This window comes from Natator depressus, chromosome 2, assembly GCF_965152275.1.
Source record: "Natator depressus isolate rNatDep1 chromosome 2, rNatDep2.hap1, whole genome shotgun sequence".
Lineage (NCBI taxonomy): Eukaryota > Metazoa > Chordata > Testudines > Cheloniidae > Natator > Natator depressus.
In genome coordinates, this window is record NC_134235.1 from 244695565 (window position 1) to 244710327 (window position 14763).

At 48.4% G+C, this 14763-nt stretch overlaps 1 protein-coding gene across 1 annotated transcript; it reads left to right on the forward strand.

Moving 5' to 3' along the window:
- The first annotated feature begins 1421 nt into the window (after window positions 1–1421).
- On the forward strand, window positions 1422–6233 carry MNX1 (motor neuron and pancreas homeobox 1). The gene is made up of 3 exons (XM_074943427.1): window positions 1422–2019; window positions 5075–5235; window positions 5823–6233. The coding sequence occupies exons 1-3, from the start codon at window positions 1422–1424 to the stop codon at window positions 6141–6143; spliced, it is 1080 nt and encodes a 359-aa protein (XP_074799528.1). The 3' UTR covers window positions 6144–6233.
- The last annotated feature ends 8530 nt before the right edge of the window (window positions 6234–14763 follow it).

Below are 14763 nucleotides of genomic sequence, written 5' to 3' on the forward strand. Positions count from 1 at the left end.
AGGCTTAGAAAAAGCCTTGCCTGTTATATTATCACTGGCTAGTCGTGTTGTAATTATACATATACACAGTGTTGTAAGCATACCGGGAATAGAGTAAGGCTCTTGGCGGAGCTGAATTTTTGTGGCATAACTGTGAAAATAAAAATGCACTGTTCACCGGTGAGCTGATGATACAGGTCAGACATCTGCGTGAAAAGCCTGGGGTCAGGAGCAAACGCAGGTTTATTATGTTTGTTGTTATTTAAAGACTTGAAATAAATTTCATCCAGGTCCTGTTTTGTGGTCACCAAATTGATACATTAGGTTAGAAACTGAGTATAGATGTGGATCACATCTGGAAAGACATATCAGATCAATCCATATCCAGCTAGAGATGGATATTATCCAACCTGTCATTCCAGATGTGTTCTGTAGACTATGGATACACCGTAGTAAGTGTCTGAGAACATATTTCATCTTATTTTTCCGTGCCCGGGCCTTTCATCACAACAAAAAGACTACAGGCCGCTTCGTGGGGGATAGATTCCTTAAACCACCCAAACGAACCGTACGAACATCTCACTTAAATCTTACACATTTTACACTTCAATCTTACACCGATTAAGGTAACATCACGTTCACTGCAGAATGGGCTAAACAGACACAAGTGGAGAGAATCCTTCCAGCTGTACATTGTGCCGCTGTCCAGATGCTCGCTCGCACACACAAACACGCACACATACACACGCACAGACATATTTGCTGTGGCCCAAGACTCTTCATACCAGGGTATGAATGTGGAACGACTAACGCATCATTGCTGATGATGTTCAAGCAGAATATGTTTGCCTTGCGATTATTGCACATTCTTCCTGGCTGAATTTTATCTTCAGTCTATCAAAACCTGGCACAACGGAGACATTTATTTTTGGTTTTGTTTTTTTTGTGGGTCAGGGGGAGGTAAATACAGAAGCTTCTCAAGTCACTTTCCTTCCTCTGTGTTGGTCATCACACACACACACACACACACACACACACACACACCCCCTCTTTCCCTTCAACCTGCTCCAGAGGGCAAAGAAATGAAGTGGGCAGGCCCCATTCCCGACGCGTTGACAGGTGTGCTGCAGGGCCAATCGCGGCTGCCAAACCCTAGTGCCGGCCACCAATAGTATTTCCTCCAGCCTCGGGGCCAATGGGAGCCGGATCTGAGCCTTCAAGTGAGTAGAGTTTGGAGCTGAGGTGCTTACTATCTGCCGAGAGACATTTTGCTGTGCTTGGCCTGGGGGGCTGGTCCTCCGGTCTCGGCAGAGCCCCAGCGCTGGGAGTGGGAGTGGGAGGGGGGCGCAGACGCTCCGCGGGGCGCTGTGGGGTCGGCGGGGGCTGTTTGTTAGGGTTATTTTATAGACGAAGGGAGGTTGTTTTTTTTTAGAAACAATCCGATGGAAAAATCCAAAAATTTCCGGATCGATGCTCTCCTAGCAGTCGACCCTCCCAAAGCCGCCGCCGCCGCCTCCGCGCAGACCTCACCGCTGGCCTTGGTCACCTCCCTCGCCAACACATCTGGCCACAGCAGCAGCAGCAGTAACAGCAGCAGCTGCAGCCCCCCGTCCTCCTCCGAGCGCCACAGCGGCGGCTCCTCGGACTGCCTGCGGACCGAGAGCCCTTCGCCGCCGCGGATCCTCGCCGCGCATTGCGGGCTGGTGCCCAAGCCCGGCTTCCTGACCAGCACCAGCAGCGCCAGCAGCCATCACCACCACCACCACTCCGCCGGGGGCATGGCCCTGGGACTGCACCAGGGGGGAGCAGGCATCCCCACCCAGGCCGCCCTCTACGGGCACCCCATGTACAGCTATTCGGCAGCCGCTCTGGCCGGGCAGCACCCCGCTTTGTCTTACTCCTACTCCCAGGTGCAAGGGGCTCACCCTTCTCACCCTGCCGCAGACCCCATCAAACTCAGTGCCGGGACTTTTCAGCTGGATCAGTGGTTACGAGCATCCACAGCGGGCATGATCCTCCCGAAAATGCCAGACTTTAACTGTGAGTATCTCCTGGCCAAGCCCCGGTCTTGGGGGCGCTGGGTTTGTTACGATCTGACATTTTCCTTTGCGCGTATCCTCGCCGCTTCCCCACCTGCCCCTCGGCATTGCCCGAGCCAGGCTGTAGCGGTCCAGGGGCCTACGGCAAGGATACGCTGATTCTCCCAGGCTTTCCTCGTAGTTAATGTCCCACGCCATTCAGCTAGCGCCTGACAGGATTCGGTCAAGACTTCAGCCGGCGGCTTGTGTAATAATATATACATTTTATTTGGTAATATTAGCACGAGGGCGGAAATCGCGATTAACAATGGGAAGCTGGAATGTGTTGCAGCTCATTGTGGCCAGCACTTTAGCAGTAAGTAATAGACTGATCTTTCTTGGGAAGTGAAATGTAAAGGTGACAAATCATTCATTGCGTTCTAAGTTCTAATTCACACTGTTCCGTGGGGGGAGTTGTGCTAAATAATGAATGAGAACCAAATATCGGTGTATATGAAAATCTATAAAAACTGACGGTAATTTTTTTGTTTGTTTATTTTTCTTCTGGATGGCAGAGCGATCCTGCTCATATTTGTTAATATTACGGTATAAAGAGTATGAGGTACAACTTTACAGGGCTCTGTCAATTTCACGCAGAATGATGCTTAGTCAGATCCTGTCATCCAGGCAAATTTCACAGACCTCTTCCTCAGGAAAGAGGTGATGGTAATCAGAGCACACTCCTCCCTTGGATGGTTCCAGTGAACATTCTTTGCTATAATTAATTGTTTATTTGGTGTCATTGAAATAAGGCAGCTAAATAATTGCAATCACCTATATTTGAGCATTTTAAAAAACCGCTTTAAATAACAGAAACACTGACCTGTCCTAACAGCAGCTGGGCAGCTAGGCCTCAATGGAGATGGGGACATTTCTTGCATCTTTGTATTAGGCAAAGATCATTTTCTTAGGTGTTAGCTCTCTGTGGGAATTACTGGCTTAACAATACGTTAGGTGTAGTTTTACTTAAATCATGCCAGGAAAGAATTACGGGTTTGGGGGTTTTTTTTCATACACTCCACACACATACAGACAAAAAAGTCCATTGTTTTCTCTTAAATAGGTTTGTTTAGACTAGGACATTCAAGAAGAAAAATAATTAGAAAAGCTGTCCGAATTCTTGCCCTTTCAAACAAAACGCACTAGTGAATAAATAGCCAAGAGAAAAGATAATAGAGGCCTGGAAAATCACACAGCAGTGAGAAAATCTCATCTGTGTTACTGTTTGTATGCCGGACACTGTCTTTTTTATTCAGGTCATTTTAGCAGGTTTGCTCCAAATGAGGTAGTAAAGGCAGGCTCCTCCTCCCCTCTCTTTTACAGGCTTTTTAGTTTCTAAAGCAAACAACAAGAACAACAACAAAGATGAGAGAATGTCCAAGAAATCACAAATCATATGTTATAATCACATTCAAAATGATTGTGTTGCCTCTTAGAAGGAGCATATATATCATCTGCAGCTACGGAGACTGAATTGGTTGTTTAAGAAGGATTTCAGCTCGCATGCTTCCAAATTGATGTTCTCATTTATGTGTCCATTAAATATGACGGCAATATTTTAGGAGAACAATCTCCCCATCAGTTCTCTTTACTTGCAACTCTCAACCGAGTAATTTTTGACGCAGTCCTGATCTTTGAATCCAGAAAACGTGCGGAGATTATAACATCGAATTTTATAGTTCGAAAACATTGTTGAAAATGGATATTTCCTATATATAGTTACCTCGCGCGAATACGGAACAGTATTTCACGTCATGTTTCATGTCACATTTGTCTCCTATTGTCTGCAAACATAATAGACTTGCCAGCTGAGATAATGAAATAAAATAAATACAAACAAATGGAACTGATTGGAGAGAAACCTTTTTCTCTAATCTGCCGGGGGGCGGGGGAGGGGGCATTGCTTTGGCCAAGCTTCCCACTGCACATTTCCCCAAAGTCACTTTGGAGTCTGTTTTAATTAAAGTTCTAATGTATGGTCAAGCTGGGAATTCGGGAGACTTGTTTAACTAAAGCAGGGGGCGTTAAAGTGAAATGAAGCAAATTGCTGGTCCCCTGAGAGACTGATATCATTTCACCGTGGTCCCGGGTTCCTTTTATTGTCTAGCACTTGTCAGGCTCTTGGGAAATCAAGAAGTCCCTCTTTGGCCATAAATTTCCCTGCGGTGAATCTATGTGAAATTATGTAAATAGAGACGTCCATCTCCTATTGCCATCAGGCGAGTCTTGAGGTGTCTAATTTAGGGAACGAGAATGTTTACTTTAAAGTGCCTTTAATGCTGCAATAGTAACAATGTGAGGACGGGAGGGTTTCCTTAAACCGGGTGAGCGGTCCGAGGGGCCGATCCAGCAGCTCTTTCCAAACAGCGGCCCAAGGACTGCGCTATTATCCGATCACTCTACTCCACTGCAAAGAAAATTCCCCAGGACGTTACTCCGAGGTGCCAGTACATTTGCCTTCGTTGCGAGGGCGGGCCCGAAGGAGACTTGTCCCCCAGCACGGCCGGCTCAGGGCTGTGTGTGTGATAGATACCGGTCTGAAGCCAGGAGTGCGGAGATGCGGTACTAATTGGAAGTGGTCACCGTTTGGGTAGTTTTTCATTGTGGCATGTAGAAAGGTCACCACTGGGGTTAGCTATCGGAAGAATGCATGCGGCGGGGAGCTTTTAATCACTTGTTCCTCTTCCCTTTTCTCCATTTTTTTAAATAGGAATTTCGCACTGATGTATCTTTTCTAACCCCTCGCCCCCATGCTGCCTCCCCTCTTCTCTCCCTCGCAGGGGACCAGCAGTTCTCTTCCTTTCCCAGTCCTTTCCCACTGGATCTAACTTGCCCCCCATGGGGGCAGGTGGACGCAGCCAGGGACACTAGAACGATCCTCTTTAATGCTGACGGGAGCTGGGCCCCGGCAGTCTCAGCTCCGGCCCGTGAGAGCCGGCTGCCTTGGGAGGGTGGCGGGGCTCAGGCTGCTCCCCTCCGGCTGCCCGCGTTGTGCTGATGCGCCGTTTTGTCTCCAGCCCAGGCGCAGTCCAACCTGCTGGGGAAGTGCCGGCGGCCCCGCACCGCCTTCACCAGCCAGCAGCTGCTGGAGCTGGAGCATCAGTTCAAACTGAACAAATACCTCTCCAGGCCCAAACGCTTCGAGGTGGCCACGTCCCTCATGCTCACGGAGACCCAGGTGGGTGGCGGCTGCAGCGGCCCCTCCGGGCTCCGGGGAAGGGGCCCGGCGCTTAGAACCAGCGGCCCGGGGCTCTGCGGGCTCAGGAAAGCAGGCTCGCTCCGCGCAGCCCCAGCCCGCCCCGGGCCACCAGGGTGGGCTTCCCAGCTCCCTCCCGGCGGCCGCAAAGCCTGCCCCCTCCCGGGCTCTCCCCATAGCCGCAAAGCCTGCCCCTCCGTGGCTGCTGGGCTCTGCCTGCTCCCTCCCGGACTCCCCCCGCTGCCCCCATGGCCCCTTGGCGACCCTCGGCGCGAGGAGGCTGCGGACCGCTCCGCGTGTTTCCAGCCAGGGCCAGCTGCACCGGGGGTTCGCAGCCCCGTGTTACCCCGGAGCGGTGGGATCCCTTCTAACCAGGCCAGTGGGGGGTGGAGGCTGGCTGGGGGCAGCGGGAGCTGCAGGCAGGAGGGGTGGCCTCGGTACGGCAGAGGTGTTGGGCAGCAGGTCCGGGGGCAGAGACTTGTGTGTGTGCAGGGTGAGACTGGGTGTGTGTGTGTATGTGTGTGTTCCGGGGCCTGCGATCCCCCCTCAGCCCCTCTCTCGCTCCGCAGGTGAAAATCTGGTTCCAGAACCGGCGCATGAAGTGGAAGCGGAGTAAAAAGGCCAAGGAGCAGGCGGCGCAGGAGGCCGAGAAGCAGAAGAGCGGGCTGGGCGGGGAGGACAAGGCGGACGAGGAGCTGCTGCTGCCGGCCCCGGAGAAGAGCAGCGGCCGCCGGCTGCGGGAGCTCAGGGACAGCGACCCCGAGGAGGAGGAAGCCGGACACTGCTGCCCCTACAACTCCTCCGACTGCTCCGAGGGTGACGAGGAGGAGACACAGCCCCGCAGCAGGCACGCCTCCCCGCTGCAGCCGCCCCCCGGCCAGCCCCAGTGAGCCAGCAGGCGGGCTCCCCTTATTCCTGCTGCTGCTATCCGGTCCCAAACCTTTTAGCCCTACACCAGCCTGCCCACCCCCACCCCAGCCACCCCAGACAGATCCCTCTGCCCACCCCAGCCACCAGACTCCTCTGCCCACCCCTACCCCAGCCACCTCCAGATAGACCCCTCTGCCCACCCCAACCACCTCCAGACAAAGCCCTCTGATCACCACTATCCCAGCCACATCCAGACAGAGCCCTCTGCCCACCCCTATCCCAGCCACCTCCAGACAAACCCTTCTGTCCACCCCCACCCCAACACCTCCAGACAGACCCCTCTGCCCATCCCTACCCCAGCCACCTTCCAGACAGACCTCTCTGCTCACCCCCACCCCAGCCACCTCCAGACAGACCCCTCTACCTCAGACACCTCCTGACAGCCCCCTCTGCCCACCCCTGCCCCAGCCACCTCCAGACACACACTCCTCTGCCCACCCCCCCAAACACCTCACACACCTCTACCCACCCCATCCTACCCTTCCCCAGACTGCTCACCTTTCCTCTCGACTCCTCCTCCCCACTTTTCTCCACCATCCCCTACTCCCCTCCTAGTGACATACATCTGCCCACTGCCCCATGCCACCATCAACAACACGTACTCCTCTGCCCCGACCCTACACATCTGCTTTTCCTCCATCTCTGCAGCCTTTGGTGTCAGTGAAATGAGTCCCAAATGCAGCCATCTTCCTGCACTGGAGGAGGAACAGCTAATCTTATACCAGTACCTTTTATTTCTACATGGGAAGTATTCGGTCTTCAGCTGCGCACAAGCCCAGATCCATCATTGCTCTTTGGTGTCAGCATTTCAGCTGTCATGTAACAAACAAACAAACAGAGAAACCAAGCAGGTAATATTAGAGGTGAGCAGCTTTTGGTAAGGTTTGGATTTTTTTTTTTTGAGGTACATTGACAAAAGGATTCTTCTTCCTACACATGGTAGAGAAGATTTACAGTTCACCACAGTGTTAAGAGACATTTTAAAAACTTGAACCTTACCCATGGAAACCTTATTCTTTTGCTGAGTATTGGAAATGTTTTGTGCTTATTATATATCTGGAAACCTGTTTGCCATGAACGTTAAAACTGCTGGAAATCTCAAGACTGGACTGTCTTTATTTTTGTATATTGTATTTATAAAAAGGGGCACCACTACTTATGCATGCTAAATTATTATTCAGCTTCTCCATCGGCCATGATGGTATGTAAAATAAACATTTTGTACTTGAGCCTTATGTACAATTTTTTTTTTGTAAAGGAATAGGACTGGCTCCCAAGGTCTGGAGTTTATAACGCGCCCGGAATCATATCATCTGTCACTTTATTATACACGTTAATATGCATATTTCATGGAAAAAACTGGAACGAAAGGATGTCTCTGAATCCATACACTACCTGATAGGGGCTGGAGGAAGGACCCCAGATGTATAGTTAAATAAATCGACTAGACGTTGTACAATTTCCCATGAAAGAGGCTTTTGCCAGGTTGTTTTCCGAACTAAATTTAATTCGATCTAAATACTCTAACATTCTACTAAATCAACAGTTCTCAGAACATCGAGTGGTTTCCTCATACTTACACCTAACAATACACTTAGGAGGACAACTTTTACTGAAAAAAAATCTATTTTCTTCCTCGTTTTTGCCTGTTGGGCCAGATTCAGCTCTCAGTGTAAATCTGGAATAACTCCATTAAAGTCTGGAGCGGGATACTGGATTTACCTGCAATCAGAAACCGCTCCAGTTTGTTTTTTTTATTAAGCAGACAATAAGAGGAGAGGGATTCATGCAAGGCGACTGCTGCTGTGTTTTAAATAGAGTGGCTTTCTGATCTCTCCCTAGCTGCATTGTGAATCCAACTCTGTTTCTGATTGCTTGTTGCTAAATACTCTTCCCTTTTGACTTTGATTCCTCCCTGCCATGCAATTCAGCCGACTTGGCCCGGCCCTACGGCCAGCTGGTAATGGCTCTCTCGGATCTGTGCAAATGTACAGCCGAGCAAACATTAGAAGAGAGTCAAACTGCGGAAACATTTCACAGGAGAGCTGCAGTGGCTGTGGATTAATAAACCTCTGCAATGTGGCTCATCAATCAGCAAGCTGCAGAAGCTGCGAGCATGTGCCCTACACATGGAGGAAGGAATCCTAAGGGCTGGGGACAGAGAGGACCGAGCAACCATCTGCATATGCGGGGTAGCTTTTCACCCAAGCGTGCTTAGCAGGAGACATGCACCCTCCGGAGCAAATCTGCCGCGCAGGATCCTTGCTAGCCTAAACTGGGGGATTTATGCACCTACTGCTCAACGCAGCTATTGCATATTTTAAAAACGGGCACACAGGCAGGGCTGACAAACGTGCTGAACGAAACCTGCTGTTTTCATGGTCGCGTTTAAAACTTATTCTCTCTGCGACATGCATCATTTATGTGAATGGACGAAAGAGGCGAAATCTTCATTCCTTCAATGGAAACACTATTTATACTGGATAGTTAACTTTATTATATACCCTGCATTATAAGCACCGTTTATATTGAGGAAATAAGGATGTTTACATAGACTTTAAAATGATAAATATTGACTATCGGGTGAGATGGAGAACAACAGTCCTTCTATCAACAGCTGACTATAATTTTGCTATGAAGCCATTTTGCTTTATCTTACCCTTCCCTCCCTTCACTATTTTAAATGCACACATCTAACCCAAATCCGGGCTCATATCTTATTTGCTCCATCCCATACCCAGCACATATAAATCAGCGCCGAATGACTCTCCTTCCCGGTATATTGCCACGTACAGTACAACACCAAGGCGTGGGAACGATAGCGAAAAGACGGAGATGCGGCCCTGCAGCGAGCCGGATTGAAGTACCAATTCCATTGTGAACTGCCCCCAGTTAAAAGGAAGCAATTGGGTTATTAGTGTTCAAGTGGGAAAAATTAAAACCCAACCGGCTGAAAGCCCCGGCGCAGGAAATTAGAAAGCGGTGCTAATTTACAGGCATTGTCTTAATTCAAGGGCTAACAATGTGGAAAGTTGTTGTTAGCCCCGGCAAGCAAAGTGGAAAGGAATAAAATGACCGACCGAAACGGCCCTTTCAAGAGATTTCATTATGAAACTCATTCCCACTAAATTGTCTTTAACTATTGAATAATGAAAAAGGTAGAACGTTATTTGCTATTTAAGCTTCCCACTTAGAGCCCGCCTGTTAGAATAGTGCTGCGTTTGGGAGCCTCCCGGCAGATTTCTGGTGGAGTCAGCATAACTGTCCTCATTCACACTCCTTAATAGCGGCGGAATTTATCTCTCTCATAAATTTAATGATCAATTCGTTCTTGTCACCGCAGCTCTTCCCCAAATCAATTATAGCAAATTTAAATATAATCACTGGCTCATCCTAACTAACTCGGGGCCACATCTAACAATTCATTCCCACTAATGAATTACTGTGAGTCTCTTCCCTCTTTTTAGTCTGATACCATCCTCCACGGGCAGTTTAGAGACGCAAAAAGAATATTAGCACCTGAGCACGAGGGGTAGCGACCAGCGGATTACAGGAAGGTAACTAACTACCCTAGACTAGATTCTACATTTCCCATTAGGCCGAATCCTGCTCTCCGTCACCCTGCTTTACATCTGGAGTAACTCTGCCGAATTCAGTAGAGTAACTCCGAATTTTTACATTAGGGTACCGAAGAAGAGAATATGTCTAGGGGAGTTTGTTTACCCAGGATCAGAGTAGAGTAAAAGTAGTTTTATGGATCCTGCTTGCTTTTCTCCCCATAGGACCCCGATTGTGGTCTCGTTTACACTGGTGTAACTCCACTGATTTTAATGTAGTTACTCCCGGTTTACACAGCTCAGAGTCAAGCCCCGTAATTTCAGTAAGGCAAGGAGGATTGGCTCACCAGGTCTTTGTTCTTTCTGTTCAACACTCCCCCTACCCCCCTACACCTTTCCCCAGGAATGGGAAAGACAAAACAGGTCGTCTGAGCAGCATTCATCCTATCATCTGGTGCCAGCAAACCCTGCTCAGGTGCACAGCCCCTCCATCCTGAGGTTGCAGACAGAACTGCTCAGCAAACATGACATCTTGGCGATCTTGCTATTTTTTGCTTCTTACCCAGAGACTCGCACCATCGTAGAGTTTTTAACTGTATCTGAATATGTAAATTCGGTCACAAAATTATTACTCTCAAGTATATCCCAGGTTGCACGGAAGAATAATAGCCTATAAAATACGGAGTGTCCCCACTCCCGTACACCTTTTTAAAAGTGATTTTTTTACAAACCTGTGTTAACCTTTCAAATGAAAACAATATGGCCCATATAAATTACTTCTATAAAGATTTGGCCATACAAGGCGTGTGAAATACAGTCTGATGCATGGATGAGGTTGTTACTAATGATAATAAGAAAAACAGTTTTAGGTCACCGAGCTCTTCAGGTGTTGCTAAGTCGAAATATAATCTATAAAGCATATCGTTTATGTATTAGCTGGGCACTCCAGCACCTCGCTGCATTGGAGGGATATTAAATAAGTATTACACTCTGCCATATACATAGCTCAATAAAATAGAAATCTGTTCAATGCACAACCTCCTTACATACAAATATGGAAGTATTTTAATGGGTTCCAGAATATAGAATATGACTCCAGTTTGCACACGTATTTTATAGCATTCTCTATGCTCCAGGCAGTGGGATTTACAGAATTTATAGACACACTGGATTTAGGAATATATTTCTTAATTTTATATACTCACCATATCAATATTTGTGTGTGCATATGTATATGTGTGTGTGTTTGTGTGTGTGTCTGATTTTTACACTCCAGGAAGTCTATGCGGGTAGTCAAGACATAAATTAGCAGTAGAATTTGTCTTTTTGTTTATAGATAAAAACCCAAACAAATACAAACTTTTCCAAAACACACATAACAGAATAATTCCAAAGAACGAACAACCGATGAGATGCGAGTTTAGCATATGAAAGTTTCCATCCCCATGACATTAATTTATAGTTAAATACGTGATAATTAAACAGGAAAATAAAACTGATTGAGGCAGAAATTTACTGTTTGCCTAAGAGGTGTGTGTCCAAATGTGTTTCAAGAGTATAAAAAATAGCCTAGCACGCTACAGGCAGCTATTCATGGACTATGTATCAAAGTCCTACTGGTGTATTGTGTCTTTCTCAATAAAACTAATCTCTTTAGTCTCTAAGGTGCCACAAGTACTCCTTTTCTTTGTAAAGCTCCAGCCTCTCACAAGAATACCTTCAGTGTTCCAGACTACAAGGGCAAATATGTTTTTCAGATTCTGTTTTTATGGACGGATTAAAGTTTATTTTCCATAATAGGGCACCTAATAAAACCCATAAAGCTCTGTCAGACTTACAGCTGGTGGCCTCATTTAACACTTTCACTTCGTAAATCATTTTACAGCTTTCCAGGTGTTTCCAAAACTGGACGGGGGGTGGAGGGGGGGAGCAGTTAAACCTACGTAAAATACGTATCGAAGGGTTTCGGTGGGTGTGTGAATTTGCACTGTCATTGGGAAGGGGTTCAGTGAACGTGTTGCTCCCAACAGGAGAGAAATGGCTTTTATTAAAAATTTCCCCGGCCTGGCTTCAGAGTAACAATCCTTATCCCCATGTGCGGTGTGATGAAAGCCTCCGAGCGATTAACAGTGAATCCATTAACAAATGCGCCACGCTCCGTATCCTGGCCTTAAACGGTCCCGCTGGACCGAGCAGCCGCACGACAGGAGCCACCGGTGCCTAGGAAAGCAGCGGCGGCCCCAAATCGGGAAAGCGATCGGCAGCCTGGCCCGATGCTCATCCCCGCGAGCCCGGGGCGCCCGCCCGGCGTGGCGCGGGGCGCGGCCCGCTGCGCTGCACGCGTTCCGCGCTGCGGATTTGCGCGAGGCCCGGACAGCGCCGGAGGCCTTGGCCGCGAACGCCCGTCTCCCGGCGGGGGCACACGGGGAGCGCCGGCTCCGAACGGCTCTCGCGGGCGGGGACCGTGCAGCGCTTGTTGCACCGGTAGGGGGGGGACCCGGCGCTTGCCCCGAGGCGCGGGGCGAGTTAGGGATCGGGCGGCTGCAGCAGGCCGCGGCTGGTTTACCCAGCTGGGCCGCCGCAACGGCGCTGCCTGCGGCGTCTTATCGCCGCAGCTCCGCCCTTGGCGGGTCAGCGCGGGCCCAGAGAAGGGTTCCCGACTCCGCGAGGCGAGAGGGCTGGGCCCTGGCGGCAGCCGGCCTGCGTGACCTCCAGGGGCAGGGCCTGGGACGGGCCCCGTGGGAGGAAGCCAGGCCGTAGCGCTAACGGGGACACCCGCCGCTGCGCTTCCTTTGCCTCCCGGCCTGGCCCTCCCCTGGGTGTTATTTTGACATTGCAACTTAGCTGGAGTCTAGCCCCAGGCCCGGGCGGGCTCCAGCCCTGAGTCGCTACAGAGTGCGGGCAAGTTTGGCTCCAGGGTCTCGGTTTGGCGGTGCAGGGCCAGCTGGGAACTTCGCACTTCCCCAAAGCCTGCGGGTTTCCACCGGGCTTGTGATTCACGCCCAGCTCTGGCTAGAGTTACAATCCCGCCGTGCACGCAGGGCCGGTGAGGTACAGACACAGGCGGCCTCTAGTCCTACCCCTCTCTGGTTTTAATTTCATTTTTCGATCAGTCACCATCTAAGACAGGATAGGCAACACGACTCTTAAAATTTTCATTGCTGTACTTGAATATGAACAAAGACCTTTCATGGACATTTTATTTTAAACAACACCGTTTAGGCATGGATGTCATTAACCAACAATTTCATACAAATTAAGTGCTATAACAAAACAGTGAAAATAGAATCCATATGTTCTAGGTAACCTTGCTAAAAGTCTTCCAAGTGGGAAATCATATATATAATCTATACCATCCTGCCATGAAACCTACATGAACAAAGTACTTTATCAGTTAAAGGAATATGGATTATTTCTGAAGTTTCAATTTTTATACTCCGCCAAGACTGTAACAGTTTATTATCTATTTCTTGTTTTCACCTAGTTCTCAAGAAGACACTTGAAATATATTTAATCTTTTTCTCTTATAACCCTTTCCCTTTAAGCTTAAGGGATCACAACATAGGTTGCATTGCTGCGTTTGGATTTGTGCAGGCCCTTGCACCAGAGTGGATTCCATTGAAGGACCACTTCCGTTAATTCAGTTGCTGGACTGGGGCCTTACTATGTGGAGGGGTTATGGATTAGATCATAGGTTCTCAATTTAGGGGTTGGTGTGACACTCAGTGGGTCACAGTCACCCTGCCCTTTCCATATTGCTAAATGGGGAGGGGAAGTAGATCCCTTGTAGATGGGAATGGACTACCAGCGAGTCCTGGTATGTTAAAGGTTAAGAGACACTTGAACTGGGTGACCTAATAGGTCTTTCCCAACTCTGATTTCTATGGTTGCATGATGAGCCAACTCTGTGAAGATAATGCTTGCAGTGTCATCACCCAGCATTCACAGTAGCTATTATGAAATCCAAGATGTTAAATGTTTTATTAAAACTCAAAGGAAAACCAAAGTAAAAATGGAAACAAATCCATTTTTAATTCCCCAGTTGTGCATAGCTGTTGCTGCACGTATGGTATCTCTTTGGACCACTTTTTGAATTCCAACTGTATTGTGTCACAGGCACAAGAACTAGTGCAAAGGATAAAGTTTCAGCCTTCAGTCACAATATTGTCTCTCTTAGGGTGGCTGGATTGTTCAGATGCATGGCAAGGGGATATGGAACCCTTCACCTCTAGGTCATTGCCTTAGTTCCAGCCACAGTTGACAGTGCAGGAATGTAGCTATTTGTTAGTTATTCAAAGGCTTATGTGAAATGAGTATGGTGGTTTTAGTCGTTTGTTTATTTTTAAAGCAAGTAGCGATATAGCAGGTAAGTGCTATTTTATAACTGTTAATGAGTAATTACATAAGGTTGTCCACAGTCACTAACCTTTTGCCAGGAATAGTCAAAACAGGAATCAAATAGGTTAAACCATATGAGAGCATCTCAGAGTAAGTCTTTCTCTGAAGTTCATATGAATCTGGATGGATTGGATCTGGAAGACTATCAAGAGGAGCGAGTTCCAGATGCAGGACCCTCTGATGAGAATGCTCAAGTGCTGCTTGTGGTGTGATTCAAAATAGGAGTTGCGGGTAAGACCCTCCAATCCAGTGGTTCTCAAACTTTTTTTTTCGTGGACCACTTGAAAATTGCTGAGGGTCTCGGTGGACCACTTAATGCTCTTTCCAAATGTTGTTTGTACCATTAGCTAACTATTGTAAAGTGCTTTGGATAAAAGCGCTATATAAAAAACAAAATAATAATTAACTTTTTTTGTTCTACAAATAAAAGCACACAACTCACATTTTAATATCCGTAATCTTACCTCTCTAATGCGATGGATGTGCCCTCTTCCCCCCCGCCGCAGCAGCCCCCGAGCTGGAGCTGGGAAGGAGGACCGTCTCTCCTCGGTAGCTGCAGCTCTGGAGCTGGGGAAAGTCTCCTCTTTCTCTGACCGCCGCAGCCCTGCGCATCCCAAATTCCCCC